General features: G+C 40.7%; 1 protein-coding gene across 1 annotated transcript in view; it reads right to left on the bottom strand.

Moving 5' to 3' along the window:
• Window positions 1-25,617, bottom strand: part of DNAH8 (dynein axonemal heavy chain 8) — a 336,143-nt gene that overhangs the window by 42,403 nt on the left and 268,123 nt on the right. Inside the window, exons 83-87 of the mRNA XM_044250418.1 lie at window positions 25,350-25,502; window positions 24,836-24,991; window positions 15,647-15,763; window positions 13,324-13,425; window positions 6,179-6,339 (exon numbers count right to left, since the gene is read on the bottom strand). Coding sequence (XP_044106353.1) covers window positions 6,179-6,339; window positions 13,324-13,425; window positions 15,647-15,763; window positions 24,836-24,991; window positions 25,350-25,502 — 689 coding nt within the window. The remainder of the gene's footprint in view (window positions 1-6,178; window positions 6,340-13,323; window positions 13,426-15,646; window positions 15,764-24,835; window positions 24,992-25,349; window positions 25,503-25,617) is intronic.

Below are 25,617 nucleotides of genomic sequence, written 5' to 3'. Positions count from 1 at the left end.
GCTAGCTATAATGGAGAACCATGAATATCTCTATATGCCTCAAAAGCCTTTCAGGCTTTCAGGAACACAGTCCCCATAAATGCTCTGAGATGAAGTACAAGAACTATAATACTCCATGAGCTTTGGTCTTAAGTTACCTCTAGAAGAAAAATCTCTCTTTGGAGTAAATATGGGAAGAAGCACATGTTAGTAATGTAGTGTGGTGGTTGGGGCCACTTGTCCAGGTCGTCTCTGTTGGATAGCAGAGTCAAGGTCATGGCAATAAAAATGCAAGACAAATGAAAAACGGAACTGTCTATAAATAAACAATTAACCATCTAATGAGATCCGGGTGCACGATCACACCCAAATCAGCTTAGATTTATATACATTTTTGCACATGAGATAACGACGAGAATACATTTTTAATAAAAACCTGAAACTCCAATCTCAGTTAATACTAAAAGGAATATAATTAAATTCATCCTGCATAGAAATGAATATAAAAGTTGTAATAGAACATTTGATAAATTTCAGAAGGTAGAAAAATATGCATAATGGTTAATGAGAAAAAGCGTGAAGATAAATAACTGTTTTTGACATTGAGATAGTTGCATTTCCAGAGTCCTTGGTACCTTATAAATCTAGATAATAAAATGTGAATAAACTATGCATTTTTATGGTGTCTGTCGCCGAAGTATCTAAGCTCTTGGGAGAGATTTTACTTGTTTTAAAACATTTATTCAGCTGTATATCCCACCTTCACCCCCTTTTCAGGGATTGTGCCTTCTTAAGGAAGATAAACACTCATGATCCCCTTTCACAAATCTCTCCCTCCTCTCAAATTTATGAATGCTAACTTCAGAGGGCAGATTCTAGAAGCAGGGACATAGAGTTCTCCACCTTGGCCCAATTACAGCCCAAGAACCTATCTGGAAGAGTGCTATCAAACAGGGTGCACGTCAGATAAATTAATAAGGATTCTTCTAGCTGGGGACATCTGCACAGATTTCTCACTGTTATCTTAGAGAGTCCGCCCCTTCTCATGGCTTCAAGTGTTATCTCTACAAATACATTGAAACTTCTCACCTGGACTCCAATCCATGTTTCTCTCCCCACTCAGAAACATCCTTCTGCCTCTCCCAATTCAATACACCCAAACCGGACTCTGCAACTCCCCTTCAAATGCACTTCCGTTGCACTTCCGTTCCAAACTCCACCATCATCCCAGCTTCCAGACCAGAAATGTCAGGGGAAGCTTTGATTCCTCCCTTTCATCTCACACAACTTGGAGAGTCGTTTCTTGCTGGAATGGGAGGGGCGTTGTTGGGAGAGGACCTGGGGTAGGTTTTAGCTGAGAAACTTCATCTGCAATTGCTTACTGCCTCCTGGTGGCTGATGGGGGAACAGCGAGGGGTTGGAACACAGCCCTCCAGGAAGGCGGGCTCGCATGCCTAGGATTCCAGTTATCAGAAATACCAGAGTCAAGAGGAGAAAATGACCAAAGGCAGAGCTGCACAACAGAGCCTACTGCCTGAACAAGAACCAAAAATGGACCAAGGTCCCCAGGAGGAAGAGAGCAGGAGTGGGCGGGGAAGACCCAAGGACAGACCAGGTAGGAAGTTAAGCAAGAAGAGAGATCAGAGGAGAAGGGTCACGGGTCCTAGAAGCTACTTGTCTAGCAGACTGGAGGCAGAATTCTAGCAACTTTCTACTTGATCTTACGCAGTGTAATGAGAGATTGCAAGATCCTGACACTCTATTTTGGGAAAAGATAGCTGTGGCATCTAAAGCATGCCAGTCAGCAATGGCATAGAAGCCTTTGGACAGAGCAGTAAAAAGAGCTACCAAAAGACACAGAAGGCTCACTGTGCTCTCGACCCCGCAGGTAGCAGAAATAAATGGATGAAAACTACATAAGGTTCTCAGCCATTGCTCTAAACTTACTAAATCCCACCAGTCTCCTGTGGGACATGTCCTACAGTTTTCGCTCTACCATCTCCATCCCCTCATTATTCCTGATCTTGGGCCTGCATCAGTCCACATCTGGATTTATCCATAGGGTCTCCAAGATGGTCTTATTTCAAACAGCCCCCAAGTGTAAGGAAATGTACTCAATTTCACTCATAATAAGAGAAAACAAATTAAAACTGTGCTGCGATAACATTTCTCACTTGTCTTATTGGTGAAAATTCAAAATCTTCACCAATACTTTGTTGAAGAGGCTGTGAAGGAAGGGCCCCATCCCACTGTTGTTAAGAATGCAAAGTAGCACAGCCCTGTGGAGGGGACCTGGCAATATTCACTAATTCCTGATCTAGCAACCCCTACGCACAGTCATTTACCCTGAAAATACATCTCCAACAACATGAGAAACCATAACCATAAGAGTAATTGAGGAATTATTTGAGATAGCAAAATTCTGGAAACATCCTAAATGCCTACCCATAGGAGAACAGATGATGAACTGTGATACAAATTAACAATGGAGGCACATGCCACTGTAAAAAAAAAAATTGTGAGAAAGACATGGTAACATATGGAGTGATTATGGTATACATTTTTTAAAGATTTTGTTTACTGATTTATCTTTTAGAGAGAGAGGACAAGCACGCAAGCAGGGGGAGGAGCAGAGGGGTAAGGAGAGAGAGAATCTTAGGCAGGCTCCACAGCAAGGAGTCCAACTCAGGCCTCAATCTCACAACTCTGAGATCGTGATCTGAGCCAAAATCAAGAGTCAGACACTTAACCGACTGAGCCACCAAGATGTCCCACAGGATACATTTTTAACTGAAAAAGACAAGACATAAAATTATATATATGTAAGTTATGGCAACTTTATGTAAGAAAAAGAAAGGCAATAAGATTATATATGTGTTTATGTTTTAGCAAAAAGAAACAGGGAAGGGGCACCTGGGTGGCTCAGTCAGTTGAGCATCTAACTCTTGGCTTCAGCTCAAGTCATGATCTCAGTGTCGTACAGTTGAGCCCTGCATCGGGCCCTGAGCTCTGGAATCTGCTTGAAGATTCTTTCTCTCCCTCTACCCACCTCTACCCCCCACTCATGTGCGTGCTCTCTCTTTGTAAATTTTTAAAAATTAAAAAAAAAAAACAGGGAAGATAACCCAGAAACTAATGCATTTGGTTGTCCATAATGGAAGAGGAAAGTGGGCTGGAAGGGTGTGAGAATACCCTGTTATCCAGTCGAGATTTCCAAGCCATGTCCATGGTTCACATATTTAAGACAATCAACAAAGATGGACCAAAACTAAATGTAGTAAGAATAGAAATAAATAAATGTACCTATCTATCAATTGATAGCATAACCACACAGAAAAAGCAATCTTAGTGATTTTTGAAGATAGTACTCTGTACAAGCTCAGTGGGATGTAGTCTAGGGACAAAAAGAACTGCAAAGAAATCTTGACCTCCACTTAATACATTTGTGGTTGGTAGTGGTATCGATGGAGTGTTTTAGAACAAACGAGTCAATATTGAACTTACTGGGAACCAGAACTCTTACCATGGGAGAAAGGAGATATCAATATTGAAATAAGGGATGACAAGGAAGAGACGTGAGGTATACCTTTGCAATTGGAGTTATTAGTATTAGCTCATGACATTACAAACTACTTATTTCCTAGCTCTATCCATTCGAGGGACTATAATCCTACACACACACACACACAAAGAGAAATAGATATGGTTCCATATGGACATAACTGTCGATCTATAAATACACAAAGATATAAACATAGAAAGAGAAAAAGCAAAATGGTACAAAATGTTAACAATTGATGACTCTGAGTGAAAGGTATATGGTGTTCACTGTACTTTTCTGAGGGTTTAGAATAGTTAAAAGTAAAGAGTCAAGGGAAAAAAATAGTTTGTCTCAACACTGCCTCCTATCTAGGTTACATCTTAGTTGTACTTTTCTGGGCCTTTGCTAGTTCTGGTTTGTCTTTCTTGGGAGCTGATGACCAAAACTGCTAGGGTCCTATGGGTAAGTCAGGATGAGATGAGTTGAACTCTGCTTTTCGCACTCCCCAGCCAAATCCTATGGTGCTCAACAGTATCCAGTTCTCTAGGAACTGACTGTCATGTCTCCTTGGGCTCCTGCCAAGGAGGAAATCAAAGTTCAGCGCCCTCGTATATGAGCTGCTGCAAGCACTGATGTATAAGTGCCTTAAAACATTGGCCGTTTTCCTGCCCACCCACATGAAATCATGAGCTGTTTCTGTAGACTATTCCCATTCATCAGATTCTCCATAACCCAGAAGAACTTAGCGTGGCTGGGCACATCCATCAGGTAGTCCCTGAGCATCAGGCCCTGTGTAGCAGTGGAGACAGAGCAGCAGGAGAAGCAGACCTGAGTTTCGGACATGATGGTGCTTATGATTAGTGATGGTAGATGGATGATAACAAATAAATAAGCGAATACAGAATATGCCAGTTGGAGATACAATCTAAAGAAAAGAGCAGGCAAGGAGGATGGAGTCTGGGGTGAGGGCTGGGGAGTGGTCAGCAATTTTTAAACAGGGAAAAGGTAGAGTTTAAGTAAAGACCAGAAAAGGTGGGAAGGTGAGCCGCAATGATACCTGGGGGGAAGGGATGTTCCGGAAGGAGCAAGTATCCCATCGGGGGAGCCATCTGGCCTGAGTAACAGGAAGCTAGGGGGAGCTGGAGCTGGACAGTGAGGGAGGGCGAGGGCGGAGGAGACCAGGCTGAGAGGTGGGGGCAAGTGGTCTTAGTGGGCCTTGAAGTTCACCTAGAGGTCACTTTCTGCCTTTGACCTTGACTTGGAGTGAGACAAGATATTTAGGAGGCTTCTGAACAGAGGAGTGACATGGTCTGCCTCAGATTTTTGAAGTTTCAGCTAAAGCAAAACCATTTCTCTGTGTACTTTCTTTCAGATAATGTTTGAGTTAATTCCAAATGGATCCCTGAGCAACCTTTTTATTTCTTCACCACTTTCCTGTTTTCAGCTAACTTATGAGGGCCTCTTCCAATAACCACCAGAGCCATCACAATTCCATCATGAGGCCCGAAAAGAGTGTTAGCCATTTGTGGTTCTTCTGGGTCCTGCTCACATCTTTGAAGATGATCTCTGAACATGGGAGAGATTGGAGGATTTAGACAATTTAGCATCAGTATGGGTAACAAAGAGGCCAGGAGGTCAAGCCTCACGTGAAGGGTGAAGGGCATTTATGTTCAGGGGTAGACAGACAAGTGTGCTGGGACTCCACGGAGGCTGCACAAGGGCAGAGAAGAAGGAGATGAGAAATGTCCTTGCCACTTTGCACAGTTGTTAAAATTGCAGCAGCTGGTGAGTAACTAGGAGAAAGGCACACCCCATTCCTTCTCAATGGGTTGTCACAGCTTAAAATCTGCCAGAGGCATCTTGGTCTCATCCATCCCCCACAACCACTCTCCTAAGTGACATGAACTCCGTGGTCTTTCTTCGATGGGCCAGAGACAATGACTATCCGCAGGAGAATCTCAGCTGGGGCTTCTTGGCGCCCTCTCTGTGGAACCAGATGGCCTTGTTTCCAGGCTCCTTCTTTCAAAGGATGGTTCAAGAAGGGACTTGGGATTTGGATGCATTTCTTGTCTCTTTGCTCATCATCTCTTACCTCAGCGACTAGAGCAGGGGCGTCACGTTGAGCTGAAACCCACAGCCTTTCCTCCATGCTCTGTGCCCACCATGTGTGTTAGTGACAGAAGGAAGCAAATGAGCAAATAAAGGCACAGGGGTCACAAGAGAGAGGATCAAGGAGGAGCACAATTCCTCACCCCCTCTTTCTGTCCTCCTGGCCCTTTTAGACTCTGTTTATGACCATTACTTTTAATGGATTTTTTTAAGGTAAGAGGCATGGAGCTGGGAGGCTATTGCCTTATCAGTAGAAAGCATCAATACCAGTAACACCAGCTGGTTTTATGACATGACAGAAGAGAAATAATCAATGCATAAATCAGAGCTTAAACATCGTCATAAACTCTGGAGCATCAGGATTTAGTGAGGGGAGAGCAGGCCAAGATATGACAAAGTTGTAATTGGGAGACAGGAAATGACATTATTTTTCACAGCAAAATAAAAAGAAAGAAAAGGAGAGAAATTAAGAGAGAAAATGAAATGCACAGCCTTTGCCAGGCTGAGTTACAAATGATCCCTCAAAATTAAAAAATGTCAGGAACTTACGTGATATCAGCATTAGGGTGCAGCCCAAAGACTTCAGGGTTATCTAGGGATGGCAGTGACTGGATGTACTCAAAATACTGATCCAGGGTTTTGCACAAGGGGATTTTATATCCGGTATAAAAACAGAACGACGGTTCAAACATCTTCTCACTGAACCAGACCTAAACGGGAGAGAAAACAGAAGAAATAAAAGTGATGAACATCTAAATGAAAATATAAGGAAGGAAGGGTCAGCTTATTTCCATTTTAATAGATTTTTATGTCGGGTGTGAAAGAACCTTAAGAAAACCACTGATAGAAATAATTAGCACAAATATGAAGAAAAGAGAGAGGCCACATGATGGAAAAACAGTGAACCCTAAGCCTCTCTTGGAGACCAAAGGTGCTTGCTAGCAGTGATGAGAGAGAGCCAGTCTTGTAAAAGCCCACTCTCTGCTCCACTCACTAACTCACAACCCTCCACCCTGCTTTTGAAGATGAATGGGAACACCCTGCAGAGAGGAGGCCATAACCACACACATGAGAAAGGATCTTGGCAATTCCATGGCCTCCCTTCACCCCCAAAACAAGGTTCATGCCGGGAATGTGCTGTGCTCAGGGTGGCTCACAGCAGCACCGTGCACCCCACAAGGCCAGGAAAACTTAACAATCATCTCCCCTTCCACCCAGAGCTGGAGAGCTCCCTCTGTTAATTAAGTTATGTCCCTGGCCGCAAGAAGCAAATGTATCCAACCGTCTTATTGTTTGCCTGAAGACACCCTTTTCTCATTCCATATGAATTGATTATCTGTAATGTAAAAGCAAGAGAACAAATATATACTTGGTGTGAATAGACTTATTATGAAGAGGGGGGGAAAAAAAAGAATGCTGAATGCCTAGGAGCCAGATTTGAGGCAATGACTTCTGTGTCTAACAGAGCAATTTTCTCAGCAGGAAGGGAAATAATAGGAAGACAGGAGGAACAGAAGTGCAGGCAGGACGTCTGAATCACTCAGAGGACTTGATGTGAAAAGAGGTGGGGACTGTGCTTTACTTCAGTGGTTTACACTTTCTCTAGCATCTTCCTTCCGTATCCTTCTTCCAGCTTTTTTTAGGTCCAGTGATCACTCTGAAATGTCCTGTGTGCTGGTTCTCTCTTCTGTCCTCATCTCTTCCCCCCCAATGCCCCCCCCCAACCCTGTTCTTTCCTAGTTAACTCCTGTGCACTAGGCATGGAGCTTAGAACTGGAATAGAAGGCAAGGATGAGTCACATATGGTCCTTTCCTCCAAGGAGCTTGTGACCCACTGGTGGGATGAGTCAATTACATAACACACCATAGTGCAAAGTCCACTAAGGTAAGAGCCAGAGGAAGTAAAAATAAGCAAAATAAAAGCAGGCTCAAAGCAGGAAGAGAGACTCGCCAGCTGGACATCAGGGTAAAGTAGCCACAAGGAGGTTAGGTCAGCAGGTCAGAAGGTAGGATTGAAGCAGAGACCGAGGTAGGGGAAGGCAACATGTGGGTTCCATGGTGCTTTTTGTGGCCTTCTTCAGTAACATTTCCTGGTAACCCCGTGTCCTTACAGCCAGAGATCCAAACTCACCTCTCTGGTTACTGAAGGGCCATCTGGAACAGGTGAGGGGAAGGAACTGATGAGACAGGAGGCTGAAGGAAGTGCAGGGGGAAGTGTACATTCGGGGAAGAAAGGGGCAGGGCTGCCCAGTGCTCAGAGAGCTGGAGCCATTGAAGGTGGAGCAGCCCTAAGGGAAGTCAGGAGAGAGACAGAAAGAAAGAAGTGGAGGCTGGGGGGAGGGGGCAGGGAATGAGGAAAAGCTACCCAGGGGCCAAAGAATGGAAAATGGTGGGATGACTTTTCATTTAGGGCAGTAATTCAAGCCCAGATGGGCTTCCCCAGGTGGGGCCCAGGCCCAGAGGATGAAGAACTGCAGCATTCCGAGAGGGGGTTAGGGTATGCCCACTAGTCTTCTATTGCTCTGAATATGGGGGTGGAACGGTATGAGGTGGGAATAGGGAAGAAGTAGAAGAGGAGGAAGACAGATTCAGGTCAGAGGGAAGAACTGTCCACCTTGAGGTCTTGAAGGTGCAACAGTTTGAGCAACAGGCTCTCTTCCTTTCCCCCTCTTTGCCCACAAGCCACTTTGAGCTGTGATCCAGAGAGCCGGCTTTGGGTCTGATGTGGAGGGCAAAGAGGTCTCTTAGAAATCCCCTTTACTGAGCCAGCAAACTGTGGTGTTCCTGCCACCTTAAAGTAAGGCAGTTTCAATCAAACAAAGACAAACCCACTAGATCAGGACTCTCCTTGAACTCTACTTTTTAGAAAAAGTCTAAGTAATTTTTTTTAAGCTAATAAAAAGTGTTGTTAAAAAAAAAAAAAAAGTATGCCTGATTTTCAAGTTGTGCTCTGCGGTCAGTGAAAATTCAATCCAGTCTACTCTGTTTTAGATGACTATGACCCCAGGCACATAAAACTCAGTCTTCTGAGATTAAATTACGTTTATCGTCATCAACAAACAAGTACTGAGTGTCTCCTAGGTGCTAGAAAGGACACAGAGCCTTAGATGACCTGTTTCTTATTTTAATGGGCTTACAATTTAGTGGGGGAGGCTGAACACATGTATTAGGACCACACATTTCTTTTCCCACTCTCCAAGGCAACTACTTTACTTCCCTTCCCCTTTCTTCAAAGGTCCTAAACTTGCCATACCCTCCCCTCAGCTGATGACCTGCATCCCCTTAGCTAATGCTGCTTCTTATTTCATTCTGAGCATAGATAAGATGAGAAGAAAACAACCCCATCTTCCTCCACCAAGTTGTCCAGTCTTTGCCATCCATAGGTTTCCTAGGCTTGCCCCATCATAAGGAATGGGCTGACCTCCTTCTAACAACCAGGACACATATTGGTAAATCTAAATCAGCACTGGTTGCAAAATTATCATAATGAGTAACAGGAATGGGAGTAAAAATGAGGAGCCAAAATTCTTCATAGCTGTAATATGGAAGATGCAAATCAGAAAGGTTCAAAAATAAAGCCTAAAATGTAGGGTTAGATTTTCACTTAAGTAATCATGTTAGAAAAGGCAAAGACTAAAAATAGAATAGATAATTTTCAAACCAATCAGAAATATAAAAACGCATTTTTAAAAAGCAAAAAAGAAAAAAAGGCCAAAAAAAAAGTATGGCTACGGAAAGAAGGAGTCATGAAAGCCTACCATACAAAGACGGTAGGATAAGTCAAAATATAGCAACAATCACAATGATCAAATTACTCATTTGTCTGTTAAAATACAGAGCTCTTCAGACTAGAGATTAAAAATTCCAGTTATCTATTATTTATAAGAGATAAATCTGACACATAATGACATAGAAAGGTTGAAATAAAAGAAATAGAAAAATATATACCAGGTATACTAAAATTAAGTATTTCTAACCATTAAAAGACTAATAAGAGAGTGAAGAGGCAAGGCTTAGCATGGGAAAAGAAATTTACAACCGCATAATCAACAAAGAAATTACATTCAGAATATGCAAAAAGCTCCTGTAGATCAATATTTTAAAAAGACAGATAATGCAAGAAAAATAGAGGTGAGAACATACAAGCAAGTCACAAAGGAGAAAACTGAAACAGTGAATCAACATGTGAGGGTACTCAAGTCCATTAGCATTCACAGAAACGAAAATGAAAACCGAAGTGAGATACCATTTTATATCCACCAGAATGGCGAACATTTAAGAGGCTAATGATGCCCAGTGTTGGTGAAGATGTGGCTTAATGGGATAACACATTCTTCTGCTGGACGTATTCTTGGAGACCAGATTGGTGTGACTGACTAAAATGGAAAGTACACAAATTCTATAACCTAGCAGTTCAGCTCCTAATAGAAAGGCATATTCATGTGCTCCAAGAACCTCGTACAAAAATGTCCCCAGATGCCTTATTTGTAATAGCACCAAATGGAAACAATCCTAATTTCCACCAATACAATACAATGGAACCCCACACAGTAAAGGAAAACGAGTAGACTACATTTGCAACAGGGGGAAGTCTCAAAATACCATATGGAGAAAAAGACGGCAGGCACCAAAATGAGAACATAGTCTATGGGTCCATTTATATGAAGTTCAAAAACAGGAAAAATTGAACTATGTTAATAAGGAGTACTTCCTTAGATGGTACAAGCATAGTGAGAAAGAAACGGTTTGTAGAAAAGTCTATATTTTGGTTACCTTGAGGGAATGCGGAGTTGTGATGGAGAAGGGGCATGCGTGAGTCTTTGGGGGAGCTTGAAATATTCTATGTCTATTTGAAGAGACTTACTCAACTATATGTTTATGCTTTATACATTTTTCTATATATTTCATATTTCTTAAAAGTTGGTTGCTTTTTAAAAGATTTATCACCCAAATACTAGGTACAGGTAAAGTCCTTTTCCTCATCTTCCTTGACCTCTCTCAGTTAACCATTTCCTCTTTCTTGATACATTAACTACTCAGAGCCCGGTCCTTAGCTTTTCTTTCTCTACACTTTCTTAGATGGTGCTCTCAAATGTTATCTTGACTTCAACTGCCATCTATATGCTGACAAATTCCAACTCTTTTTCTCTAACCCTGACCTCTCTCCTGAGCTCCAGAACCATAAATCCAACTGCCTTGTTTACCTTCCTTCATTCTCTTATTCAACATGTATTTATCGATGAGGTAGTATGTTCTAGCTTCTGCTCTGCATGCTGAGAATCTGGCAGTGATGTAATCAGGTAAAGTCCCTGCCTTTAGGGAACCTCAGTGGTAGACAACTCCATTTGTGTGTCTAGTGGGCATCTCAAAAGTCACATGATCAGAACAGAACTCCTCTATTTTTTGGCCCCAGTCAATAAAACTCATTCTTTCTATAGACCTTCTCCTCTGTAAATAGTTCTATTCTCTCCCCAGTTGTTTAAGTCAAAACTAGGAGTGATTCTTGACCCCCTCATCTTTCGCCATTAGCATTCTGCTGGTAGTTCTGTACAATACATGCAAAAATCTAATCACTTCTCAGCATCTCGAGTACAAGACTCCAATTTTAGGTTCTTTTGCAATTATTCTAACACACAGTATACAAGACATCTTTTTATTCCTTTAGATGTCAGGTAAAGAGGTGAGTTTACCATATTTCTTTATTTTATCATACTCATGAGTCTAGGGCCCCCCTTTTTTGAGAGGCAGAGAGAGAGAGAGCAAGCAAGGAGAAGGGGTGGTGGCGGGAGAGAATCTTAAGGAGGCTCCACGCTCAGCACAGAGCCCAATGTAAGGCTCAATCTCACAACCTGAGATCATGACTTCAGCTAAAATCAAGAGTCAGACACCTAACTATCTGAGCTACCCAGAGGGCCAGAGTTGAGGCCCCTTTTATTTTTGCTTTTCCCCATTCAGTCCAGATCTCCACTCCCAGTCTCCTTCCCTCTGAGGGCATCTATTTAAATGTGCTTGACCTCTGTCCTTGTGAAATATACAAGTATTACATTATAGATCTCATTTTATTTTTTTTTTAGGCTGTATACTCAACACTAAGTTTTTCAAATCTATGCATGGTGTCATATGGATCATTTCTTACAAGTGCTACATTATATTCCATGATAGGCATCACAACATTGAACTCATCTACTCCCCCATGGCAGACTCCTACTTCTACAACTTCCTACTACTTCCTGTAACTTCCTACAACTTCCTACTACTACAAATAATACTATGAGCAATATCTTTGTACCTGTCCATGGACACCTGTTTGCAAATTTCTCTGGGACATATACTCAGGAGTGGGAGTCTGGTCAAAAAGTATCACCCACTTGATATGACCAAAGGTGGCCAGACTGTACCCCAGAAGGAGGAGCAAAAGTATTCCATTGTGCTCATTTCACTACTTCTTAAGATATTTAGGCATTTGTAGTGGATGTTGTGACGTACTGCCAGTTCCTTCTTCAGGACCCAGGCACTCACTCCCAGCTGTCTGGAGTATTGACTACTCAAGGCTCATCACACTGTCCCTCCCAAGGTATTGCCCTGGCAGAAGGGAGCCTGCCTCAACCAAGGTCATGGCCTGGGGAAGGGGAAACCACAAGCAACCCAACCTATGATGGTTACCTTCAGTTCCACACACAACACTGCCATAAACATCATTATACACGTTCATTTGTGCACTTTTTCTAGAAATGTTCTGGGATGTGTCTATCTAGAATACTTAATTTCAGTAAGTTTTACCCAATCGCTTTCCAGGAAGTCCCACTTAATTTCCAGCAGTCAGGCCCCCACTTCCACACAACACTTATCATCATCCACCTTTCTCCATATACGGCTTGAAAGAAAAGGATTGAAAGAAAAATCAGATTCCTGGTCAACCTCCAATTTATCAAAATATTGCCAAAGCTTATGCTTTGCTGTTTTTGTCAAGGAGAAAAAAAAAATCACTGAAACAGAGAATTGTCAATATAGATCCTACTATAAAGAATTCAGATAATCATAAAATACTTAACATTTCTGATTTTTCCCACTTAGGTAATACATATTGCTTCTTTAACATGTAAATATTTTAAGAAGAGTTTGAGTCTTATATTTATACATTTTATCACTGATGTGAAAACTGTAATTGCTAAGGAATAATTTTCACTAGAAAATGTTCGCCAGTATGATGTATGTAGATTTTACTGGACACAGAAGGAAAAATGAACACTCTATCAATTTTCAGTTGTGTGTCCTAATGGAAAAGATGAGAATACTCAAATCATGGTTAATTCTCCAGTCACTTATTTGGGGGGTTGAAATCTTCCTGAGACTTGCACTCTAAGAAAGTAGCAAATAAGTGGTCATGTTTTCATGGAGGAGGGACAGTGGCGAGAGACCCTAAAAATATGCAACTCATTTATACAGGGGAAAATTTACAGACTATTGGAAGCTGACCACTAGTATCCTCTGGACCACAGGTAGATTGCTAGGTGGTTGGGCTTGGGTTTTGGTTTTGGTTGTGGTTTTGCTGGCTGGTTTCTTTTCAGCAGCTCTGCAGTCTGGGTTTTTCCCGCCCTTAAGTTTGGCTCACCAATTATAAACAAACAAATATTCTTATTTAAAAGGAAAATAAAATGAAATGTGTCCCATGCTTTTCCTGTAAATTGACTTACCCTAGCAAAGCAATTGAGTAGACGTTTATCAAAGTCGTCTGTCACTCTGCCTCCGTATTGAACTTCTCCAATCATGTACCGAACCGTACTCCATGATACACCCTTTATTAAAAATACAAAAGATTATTCATTGTCAATCCAAACAAGTAACTCTAAACATTTCAAGTCTTTTCCTGGAGGAAATATCTCAAAAAGGAAGCATGAGCTAGATCACTTTTAAAATGACTCACATTCTTCTATTAGTGAATAGAAGAACTCTTTTGCTATTACATGATGGAAACTGCCAGGGTTTGGTCATCAAAGAAAAATCTGCAATACTAAATAACAAGGGAATATATTACTCATTATTTAAAATAGGGGGAAAAGACATTTTTTTCACTTGGTGGATGCAATCCTCTATAATATTCATTATAGTAATGCCAAGCTGTTAGAAAAAAGAAAAAAGGGGGCAAAATCAAGTAATCAACTGTTTAATGTGCTTTCTTAGTAATATATTTTCTGAATCAGTATGAGAACAACCAGAAAATTATTCATTCACAGCATTTTTCTACAATGCAATCCTTTGCTGTCTCATTCTGTGAGCTATGACTAAATCTAAGTATTTATTAATTTCCATAGCAATCTTATCCTGGCAATACATTACAGATATTAATAGGTTTTTTTGTTTTTTTTACTTAATACATTTGGGGTAGGAAAAGTAAGAATGCTTGATTTTTAAAAATTTATTTTCTTTTGGCTAAATTCTGATTCATCAGCTCCACTGCCTTTCAAAGCAACTATTTCAAGGTTAACTATTATTTGTGTATACAAATGATAAATAATAACAGACTGTGAACCCATACAATGTAATTTTTCATCAAACTGTCATACTCGATTTAATATCCCTTTGTAACTTCAAGAAAAATTAATGGTTTGATTCTAGATCTGCCGGTGGCCCACTTAAGAATTCATCATGGTGGGGCACCTAGGTAGCTCAGTGGGTTAAAGCCTCTGCCTTCGGCTCAGGTCATGATCCCAGAGTCCTGGGATCAAGCCCCACATCAGGCTCTCAGCAGAGAGCCTGCTTCCTCCTCTCTCTCTGCCTACTTGTGATCTGTCTAATAAAGAAATAAAATCTTTAAAAAAAAGAGAATTCATCATGACTTACCATCGCCATACTGACATTCTAGTACCTATAATTAGCTTCAATATCTACTATGAGAAAGAAGAAAAGAGGAGACAGTAGAAAACTGGAATTTATTGAGTTCTTATTATGCACCATATACTGTGCTTTCACAAATGCAAATTCACTTATTCCTCACAGAAACCAAGGCCGCTTTGTAGATGAGGAAATAACCTCCTAGAGGCTCATAAACTTGCTCCAGACTATAGAAAAAATGAATTTCCAACCCTTCCTAACACATGTGGAGGGACAACTGGATTGTGTTCTTAGCTCTGTGACCTGGAGGAAGTCCTTTATTCTCTCCTGTCCATTACCTCATCAGTAAAATGGGGACAACAGTAATGCCTCCTATGCTGACCTCACAGAATTGTGAAGATACAGGTGAGATCCTCCACACATGAGCACTTTGAGAACTGTGAAATGCTGGACGATGACCGATGACCATTATTAGAAATTATTGCTATCTCTTTGTGTAAGTTTAAACATCTGATAAGATGTGACTAAAGGGGGCACCTGGGTGGCTCAGTGGGTTGAGCCTCTGCCTTCGGCTCAGGTCATGATCTCAGGGTCCTGGGATGGAGTCCCACATTAGGCTCTCTGTTCAGTGGGGAGCCTGCTTCCCCCACCTCTCTGCCTACCTTTCTGCCTACTTGTAATCTCTCTCTGTTGAATAAATAAGTAAAATCTTAAAAAAAAAATGATGTGACTAAAGGTGAGAAAGAACTCTTGTGTGGTGTGGGCTGAGATAACATTTCACTTCTGAAGAGGCATCAGTGAGAGATGCTGGAAGAAAAGTCTGATTTAAGGTATACATGCTCTTAAAGTGCACTGGGGGCAGTTAGGTGCGATACGAGGAAGGTTGTGGAGTTTCTGCACACAGATTTGCCTCACTTGTGGTCTGTTTCTGCTGTATGTGCACAGGAGAGAGATGAGAGGGGGGAACACAAGTGTGAGATTGGGGTCTGAATGCACTCCTAGGCAAAGTAGGGGTGTGAGGGGAAGGGCCTGGACAAGTAAACAATTGATTAGAATGAGCAGTCCCTTTTGGGAGGGGTAAGGGGAAGCTCAGTGGGTTCAACTGTGTATTATAGTCTGAAAATGTCTGTAGAACTTTGATTTGAGGACAATACTAAAACTGGGGAAAATAACAATTTCACTCACTTTTTTAATATCACATTCATCAAGGTGATTCTGAATGAACTGGACGCTGGCTGCAAAGTCAGCAGAATTGAATTCATAGGGAATATTCCATCCTAAAGGGCCAAATTTGCGTCGCTCCTTAAGAACACCAAAGAAAATGAGTAAGATTTTAAAATTGAATGCAGATTATTTCTCTTATTATTATTAAAACATAAAGTACAGGAAAATTAAGGCATGATATAGAGATGAGTTGGTGTCATAAAAAAACAGTATAGAATTTCAGGTACATTAGGAATGTATTCAGGTACATTAGAAAAGTATTTCTTTAGAAATACTATTTCATGGTTCTATTGCCAAATGGTTTACAAGGACAAATCCTCAGACGCCTGGGTGGTTCAGTCAGTTAAGCTTCTGTCTGCTCAGGTCATGATCCCCGGGTGCTGGGATAGAGTCCAGGTGCCGCATTGGGAACCTGCTTCTCCCTCTCCCTCTGCCCACTCCTCCCTCTGCTCATGTACACATGTGCCTGCTTTCTCTGTCTTGCAAAAATAAATTTTAAAAAATCTTTTTTAAAAAAATCCTATGGACTCTGAAAAACAGTCTGAGGGGTTTGAAGTGGCAGGGGGGTGGGAGGTTGGGTACCAGGTGGTGGGTATTATAGAGGGCACGGCTTGCATGGAGCACTGGGTGTGGTGAAAAAATAATGAATACTGTTTTTCTGAAAATAAATAAATTGGAAAAAAAATTTAAAAAATAATAAAACAGATAAAATAAAAAAAAAATCCTCAACTATTTGCTAGAGCGGAGTTCTTGGGCTTTAAAAAAAAAGTCTAGGTTTCCATGGCCAATTTAAAAACATGCAGTAGATGCTCAATAAATGTCTGTTAATTCATTTATTCTAAATTAGACTCTAAAAACTTTCAAATGTTCAGTGCAAGAGTTTAAATTTTTTTTCCCAGTTGAATATCTTAAGCACTTGAGAGCATCTAGACCCCACTACTAGTCTGACTTTTTAATCTTGCAATTTCAGGCTTTGAAAACCCCAAATCTCTACTGTGAGACATGACACATTTCTTCTTAAAACTTTCACATTGCCCTCATTTGTTCTCTCCCATGGGATATAGTTAACTGTTTGGAACTGCCAGATTGCCCATAAACAATCCAAAGGGGCTCAGATCAAAGGATTCAACTGCCTCCATATTCTGGAGGCCACATTAGAACCAGTAGCTCCAGGCTCTGATCTCCTATTGAACCACATCGATTAACTCAAATATCACTACTCCATCAGCTTTCTCTGCCTCAGCACACAACCAGTCTCTAATGCAGGTCCAATTATTTACTTGGGTTTAGCTCCTAGCCCTTTGATCCTAGTGGTTGAGGTGAGAATCCATGGGGAGAGTAGAATCCCAAAACATCTATAGAAAGGTATAATTCTACTTCTCTACCTCTAAATATATACTAACTTTTCCTTCTCTCTTCTACCTTCCTTAACACACACACACATACCACACACTCCCACAATGTTTTTACAAGTCATTCTGATACTTCTTACTATAGCTGCTCCATGCTTTAGATCCTAATGAATACCACGATTTAAAAGAATCTAAATGAATTTTAGCTTAGACAAGTTCATGCACAGGACAGAGAAAAAAATTCAGAAAGCAAGAAGGTTTAATTACTGATTTTCAAAATGTGCTTTCAAAATATTAAGTAAAACATGAAAATTAATCTGGATAATTTGGGTCCAGATGTCCTGACCCTGGGAGATCAGACTATTAAATAAAAATTCAACCAAGTAAATCTTAAAGATCTCCATGGCTTTATTGAATGATTGATGAATCAGGAGGCATCCCATTTAGCAAATAGGAAGGAGCCCCAAAGAGCTACAGAAAAAGGCAGAGAGGAGATGGCACAAGGAAGTCATAAGTAAGAAAAAGGATTATTTTGGGCAAAGTCACCTTTCTTGGGGGGGAAAAGGGGTCTATTAGGGGGCTACCTCACTAGTGCTGACCAGGAAATTCCAGACTAATGGATTAATATCACACTCCTGGAGAAGGTTGAAATTGCAGTTAGGTTATGTATTAGTTTCAGTTTGACAATGTGGGCTTAGCACAAATAACTCTGTTCTGGGTCTGTTGTCTCCTTTTTAGTAAGACCGAAGGTAAACCCATGCTTCCTTAGGTTAGGCTGTCAGATATTAGACATCTGTAATGGTGTGACTCCCATCCTCATCCCTTAGCTAATTAATTAGACAGAAGGTGGACAGCCAGCCCAAGAAAGACCAAACCAGATTCCTCCTCCCAGGAATTTGAACTTAGGGTTCAGAATTGCTATCTAGAATTTATCCTAGTTAAAGCTTAAAGTAGGGAGACTTCTAAATTTGGGAGCTGTGAAGCACCATCTTCCACCTTGAACACAGAGAAGGTGAGAAGGAGCAGAGGTGCCTTGACAGATGAAGAGGACTGCGGTATCATCCCCTGTGCATGTGGGAGAACCCTGACTCTTTAATGTGTCAGTTTCTCTTGATGGCTTTCCACTTCCTGGTCTCAACATTCATGCTGCCGTGATGTGTTGTTTTTTTGTTTGTTTGTTTCATGTTGAAATATTTGGTCCTATAACCAGACTTTGAACCTTGACAGTGAGAAACATGTCTCCCATTTTTATCTCCCCTTTGTACTTTCTTGGGGAAAGGATTATGATTCTGAAATGAACACTAGATTGATTATTGATTATTTTCAGAATGAAAGGCACTCTCCTCATCCTCAGGGGGGTGATTTCTGAGGCTGACACAGAAATTCAAAAGAATTTCTGGAGTGGATCCCAGAAACACTGAGGTGATCTCCCTCCAAGTTATTTTGGACCAAGAGTTGAGTTGGGAGACCCTGTGTGATATTAACATGAAAATGCAGTCAGCTAAGCCTTGAGCCTCTGGAATTTCTTGTACCTGGAAGCCTTCAAAAAGAAGGAAGCTAAACAATTATTGGTGAAATGAAAATGTTTTCCTCTATTTTTTTTTTTTAAAGAGAATCAACTCTAAAATTGTCTCACCTATGTTTGACTTAATTTTTTAAATTTACAGTTCAATTAGACAGGAGACTGAATGGAAAATAATTCTCCCTTTCCAATTACAAAAACTGCTTAAATTGGCTCTATAGAAACACTTCCATTTACATGTACTGAGCCGTTGCAATTCCACTGCTCCTTAAAAATATGATCTTTGAAAATTGCTATAATGCTGAGATTTGTTTCACTTAATGCTATTTACTCTCAAATTTCATTTGAAGCATTTACTTTTTAGGTTGGTTCATTAAAGTCGTAGACTATTTAGCTTATCTCGGAAAAAACAAAAGACAAAATCTTGGGAGGGTGACTTTTCTTTACAAATGAAGTAAATTCATTTTCTTGTAACTTCTTTTTGTATTCACTGATCTCTTTAAGTGACAATAAAGAAAGTAAATAAATAAATAAATAAAAATAAAAAAATAAAGAAAGTACCCTGAATTATCACCTTGAAATACTGTCAGATCATAGACTCAAACCCTCGGGAGAAGAACTAACACATCTGGAATATCAAAAGCAGGCTGCTTTGCTAGAATTTGGAATATTGGGAATACTAAATCTCTTCAGTCTTTAGTATTTTAGTACTTTAGTATTTTTGAAACTATGGAATGAGTCCTATGTGAGACAATGGAAAAATATTAAAATCAATGTATTTTAAAGAAGTTTTAATCCAGTTGAGAAAATAAAACTTAGAAACAAGGAGAGGACAATGTGATGGTGACTATAATTAATTATCAAAATTTAACAAATGATAAGCGTGAAGAGGACATTCAGTCAGAGGCTTGTGGGAAGAATGAAACTGAAGGTGGTTTTTTTTTTTTTTTTTAAATTTCCTGCAACCATTTGCATTTTATTTAATTATTCAGATTCTTTAAACTTAACGTACATATTGCTTTATGAATATATAAAATTTATTGTTAGAATATAAATATACATTTCTTCATTTTTACTTTATGTATATATTTTGCTCCTTTTTTTTTTTTTTTTCCCCCCTGCGAAGGTGGTCTTTTAAAAGCAGGGAGAAAAGACTTCCGGGCTTGGTGAAGGCTATGACAAAGACAGAAACACAAAGCTCCCGGTTTATCTAGCAAGAGGCTGCAGGTAAATGATTTTACTGCAGCAGAGAGTGACCTCAGGTGAGTAGCTAGAACTACACGCTCATGTGATGATTCAGGGGTAAAACATAAGACAGATATGAATGTCAGGATAAAGAGCGAAAACCTGATTCAACAGTAGGGAGTTATTATTCATTACTAAGTTGGAGAGTGGTGATTTTAAGAAAACTAGTCTACTCTTTATCAAATTTGACCAATATGGTTCCTTCTTGTATTCCAAAGAATCAACAAGACAGAGAACTACTAGTGAAATACAGAAAACTTGGAATCCTCCTTTGGATGCTGAAGACAAGTTGCTCATCTTAATGATGTTAAAGCCATTTCCAATTTTATGTTGGATTCTACCTCAGCCCAATGAGCCCATCTCCCACAGCCCAAGACAGAATCACTTCAGCTGCATCTTCAAAACAAGGGTCTCTTTGGAGCATCACATCCTGTTTTATTCAATTACTGGAACTAACATAAAATGAAAAATGCAATCCATACTACACAACACAAGGGAAATCTTAAAAGGTAAAAATAACGAACAGAAATGGCCAGAACCCCTGCAAAAAATCGTTAAGCAAAATGTAAAAGATCTTTCTCTAGACCTGTATCATATTATTGAAATTATTCTGAAGACTTTTTTAAAAGATTTTATTTATCTATTAAAAAGAGACCATGAGAGACAGTACAAACAGGGGAGAACAGCAGGCAGAGGGAGAAGCAAGGCTCCCCGCTGAGCAAAGAGCCCCATGCAGGACTCAATCCCAGGATCCTGGGATCATGACCTGAGCTGAAGAGCAGATACCCAACCACCTCAGTCATCTGGGGTCCTCTAAAAACATTTAAACTAAGAACTTTGTAGTCATTCTTCCCCAAAGCAATACTTTCATATGCACTATTAAACTTGAAGGTAATCTTGTCAAGGCTCAAACTTGAGAAAGAAAACAAGATGTAGGAGACTTTTTGGAAAGAAAATCTGCTGGCAATGGAATTCCCTGAATCCTATTTGATATGGCCATTTTCATTAAATATTTAATTATTTTCAAGGGCCAGGATAAAATATTCACGTCTGCATCTGCCACTGCAAGCCCCGAGAGGGCCTAATCAATGACTTTAGCAAAAAACCTCATAGACTCGTGCATAACCTATTGGAAAATTCCCAAAAAGCAAGCCTCAATTTCGGCAAGCCAAGGTGATGAGGAGACAAATTCCAAACCATGGAAAGGGCATAAAAGTGATGGACTCCTGTCTTAAGGACAATGGATATTTGGCAGTTATTCCTAATTCTTGTTGGTATTAGAATCACTTCAGAGGTTTTAAGAAGGACTGAGCAGCCCACCTTGCTGCCTGCTCCCAGGGATTCTGGGGCCCAGGCAATGACTGAACCAGGCAATGACTGTGTTAGATATCCACTCGGTCCAATGCATTGTTCAAACAGAGGGTGGTACATTGACCATCAAAGGATGGCACACTGACCACCAGAAGCTGCTGTTCTGACTTTCTGCAGGAGGTACTGGGAGGACAACACAAATGTAATTACTGTGTTTCAAAAGACCAAGACTTTGGAGGAAGATATTTTAAAATTGGGATTCTGAAGGGTGAATATAACCTTGCTCTGAAACCCAAAATGGCGCTACACTGGAATTTCTGGGAAACCATAAAGAGATGATGATGAGACCAGAAGGAAGATCCCATTGAGACTAAGCTCCAAGAGGAGGTGGATATGTCGTCAGGGAGTAGTGGCCAAGGCATCCACTAGGATGCTGGGGATGGTGGTGGGTTCCCATGGGAAATGCAAGAGGGCTGGCTGGTTACGGCAGAGACATCACTTGATTGCAGTTAAGAGTGCTGCTGCTGTTGTAACTTCCTGGCCTCTGTGGTTGGTAAGTTCCTGGTGGAGAGGGGAGGGAAGCCCAAGGGAGACTGAGGAATGAAGAACTCAATGTAGAGTGGTCTGTATTTCTCTGCAGTTCCCATGGAAGCACCCAGGGCCCCCTTCTACTGGGTAAACCTGCTCTTACCTCAATCACAAAACAAACTAGACCCTTCACTGTACCACCCTTGACCATCCAAGTCTACTTCCCCTTCTTATAGGAGAGGAGGGGTATTCATTTAGTTCTCTGTGACAACGAGTGAGGTTCACATAACACATGATGCCCTTGCATGGGGATGAGTTGATGACATGAGGCCAAACTGCAATTCAGTAAGGGAATTACATGGGGGGTGGGTCACACAGCTCTCGCATTTGATCTCTGTTTCACTACCAGGCTCTGTACTCTCACTACCAGGTGATAGGCTCCAGCATGAACTCTTCCCCAGGCCTAAAGCTTCAGATTATGTGACATGACCCAATTCCTTGTTCTTTTTGTCTGTCTCTGCAAGGACAAGTGTATATACCTCATATTTGCATAGAGCAAGTGATATCTATGTTAAATTTAGAGGAATCAATTAATCAGTTAACAAATCAGGTGTTTGGCTATTACGTCCAACACTAGAGAAATTTAAGTCACAACCACTCCAACCCAGAGCAACAACAAAGCAATAACAAAATGAAAATATCCTTTGAGCAGTGACTGCACTTCCAACTTTAGAACACACATGAGTTCTTGGGCATCTTATTATAATGCAGATTCTGATTCAGCAGATCTGGGGTGGGGCTCAAGATTCATCTCTTACAAGCTCCTGGGTCACAGGGATGCTGCTGGCCCAGGACCACAGGCTCCTCAAGAATGCTGTGTTTTCCTCTCAAGCCAGCTCTATCCTAACAAGTAAAAGAAAATATTTAGGCACTATCACAGTAAGTATTTCTGCTAATGATGAAAACAGAACAGAGGAAACCATGCTTGAATTATCCATGCTCCCTGTGTAGTCATAGAACTTGATAACAGGGTTTTAGAAATAGGGAAAAAAACTTGAAAGATCACCTCCTGCTTCAAAACACACAGATGGGAAATTATCCTTACACAGCTAACTGATTTCACGGTGAGTCTAATGTCCCAGCCTCTTGGTCCTCAATAGGTGTTCTTTCCAGCACATGATGGCTGGATTTTAAAAGACATTGGACCTCCTATTTTCACGGCCTAAGCAACGGAGACTTTTTCTGTTTTAACCCAAATACATGTCATGTCAAGTGCAAGCACACCTTAGCCCCATGACTGGCCCACAGCCCTGTTGTGGTTCCTCTGTGTCGCACATGGATAATGGCCACTGAAAGACAGGCTACCACACTGACCCTATGGAAAATACCCCCAATCATCGCCCCAAGATAAGCCTGGTGGAAGAGTTGAATCATCACTACTGGGAAAAGAATCATAAAATACATTATTTGTGAATTGTGAATTAAATAGCAGAGTTAAAGTAATATTTGTATTAGAGTATGATAAGGCCTAGCAAAGCAAATAATTCCCAGATAAGAATGTATGAAATAGGCTTCAGTGACTTGAAAGCTATAATTTACAATCCAAAGGCCACAATCAGACTTAGTAAAAATAACCACCCACAAAGTGTTTAACCTGATTTTAACTCTCTCAGGGTTAGGGGACCTATAGGCAGGAGATGCACAATTGTCTCCTCTGCATAGCCATCCCCACTGGGCAGCAGAGATCCTGGTAAAGTGGCAGGGACAAGGAACCTGAGGGTAAATACGCCCAAGATGTTCTGGGATGAGCACCAAATTCCCCCCACCCTTGGGCAGGATGGGGAGAGAGGAGATGAAGCTCTCTATGCCACTGCAGGGCTAAATCCCGGCTCCTGGCACAAGCCACATCATTCATTCCTTCCTCACTCCAGCCTCAGGGTGGGGAAGAGATGTGAAAAGTGTTAAAGGAGCCCGTTCTGTCCATCTCTCTCTCTGAAGGAGCCAATCAAGTACATTAAACTTATACAGCTTTGAAATACTGGGTGTTACATGCAAACAATGAATCATGGAACACTACATCAAAAACTAATGATGTACTGTATGGTAACTAATATAGCATAAAAAAAACAGAACAAAATACAAAGTCAAATGTAGAACAAAGCAATAACAAAATGAAAATATCCCATAGACAAGTGGTTGTGGAGCTATAAAATTACTACATTAATATAGAAGTGTATAATACACATGCATGGTAAAAGAAAATGACAGATAGCCACCGTCCCTCCCAATATCAGCACTGCTTTCACTGGTGGGCTCAAAACATACTATCATGCGAGGCAGTAGTGCTGGACTCGACCCCTAGATCTACTGCTTATGAACTTAATCTTTCTGAGCCTCAATGTCCTCATTTTTATTTTATTTTATTTTTCTGGAGATGCAGTTCATTTGTTTTTCACATACTGAAGGGATGAGGGGGATGGATGCCTACTGGGGCTGGGGCTCTGTTTTGCCTGTGTCTAGTTTAACAAAGTTCTCCTGTTACTTAGGACAGTCCAGGGCATAAACTCCTGAATGCTCGAGGAAAATCACAAGCTTTGGAGTTACACTGGTTAAATAATCTACTATTTAGTAGAATAGTTTAGTAAAATATTAGAATAGTAGAATAGCTTAGTAAAAATCACTAGCAAATAGCTGACGTTCCTGTTCTGGTGTCTATTTCAAAGTACTACTATCTTTATTCATTTATTCATGCATCTGGACATCTTATCCATCAATTTCCTCGTTTTGAGCATGGTGATAATCTTATCTTGAGAAATGTAGTGGTTGGTATTACATGAGAAGGTGCACACACCCTCCCTGGCCGGCATAGGCACTTTGAAAACTAAATTCTTATATAAATAACCCATGTTCCCCTCACAAATATTTACTGAGCTCTGGCAATGCCCCAGACATTGCTATGACGGAGGGGATTCAGCAATTACAAAACGACAGTCTTTGCCTTCAAGAGTCTTACACTGTCATGGGAAGGGACAGGGGGCACATTAAGTACACAGACGAATATATACCATGCCAGGTGGGGCAAAGTGCCATGAAGGACAGAAAAAGCAGGGTGAGGAGAGCAGACAGCGTGGCAGAGAAACAAGAGGGCATCACAAACATCCCCCTAAAGGTGCAAACTGTGCCAGAAGTTACCTGCACGGTGGAGTGTAAAAATGCCACTGTGTAAAGCATCGGCTTCCACATGGGCAAGTTACTGATATCCAGAAGGTCTTGATTAATTCCGGCAAATGTTCTTTTCAAACCAGCGCGCATGCCTTGCGGTGGCTCATTAGTGAATTTAAGAGAAGTCTGTGGTAAGAAGCAAACAGTGGTTTTGTTTTTATAAATTAGATGAGGGATAAAGTAGAAATGACAAAACCTAGACAACATAAAATGTCAGCCGAAATTCAAAAGTAATGTCCATCATAGCTGAAACCCCATAAATTAGAACTGAGTCTTATAACTCTTGTGCGGAAATATTTGCTATATAATATGGATGATTATAGTCAAGATCTTATCTTGACTTAACTAGACAGTTAAGAGTATAGGGTCTTGGAGACTCTGCTGGATTGAAAGGCCTGGCATGTTTTCATCTTTCAGGAATGCCACTATGCCATCTTCATTCAAATCACTCTTAAGGAAAAGACACTATGTCACAGGAACAAACCTGAAGCAGCGTAATTGGAAATCGATTGTGGGGCTCAGTAGTTATCCACACTCGGAAAGAGTCATCATTGGCTTCGGTGGTAATTAACGTCTCTAGCAATTCTTCCATGAATTCTAGGCCAAGGTGACAATTTTGCAGTAATACCCAGCCACCCTGTATTCAAAAATGTTTTTGTATTAATTTCTTATAACTTTTTTGCCATGATGTTAAGAAAACAAAATGTATAATTAAAAAAAAAGACAACACTCTATGTAGGGCATGTAAATAC

Source organism: Neovison vison, chromosome 1 (genome assembly GCF_020171115.1).
Source record: "Neovison vison isolate M4711 chromosome 1, ASM_NN_V1, whole genome shotgun sequence".
Lineage (NCBI taxonomy): Eukaryota > Metazoa > Chordata > Mammalia > Carnivora > Mustelidae > Neogale > Neogale vison.
Note: the sequence above shows the minus strand (reverse complement) of the source record. Positions and strands in the feature narration are given on the sequence as shown.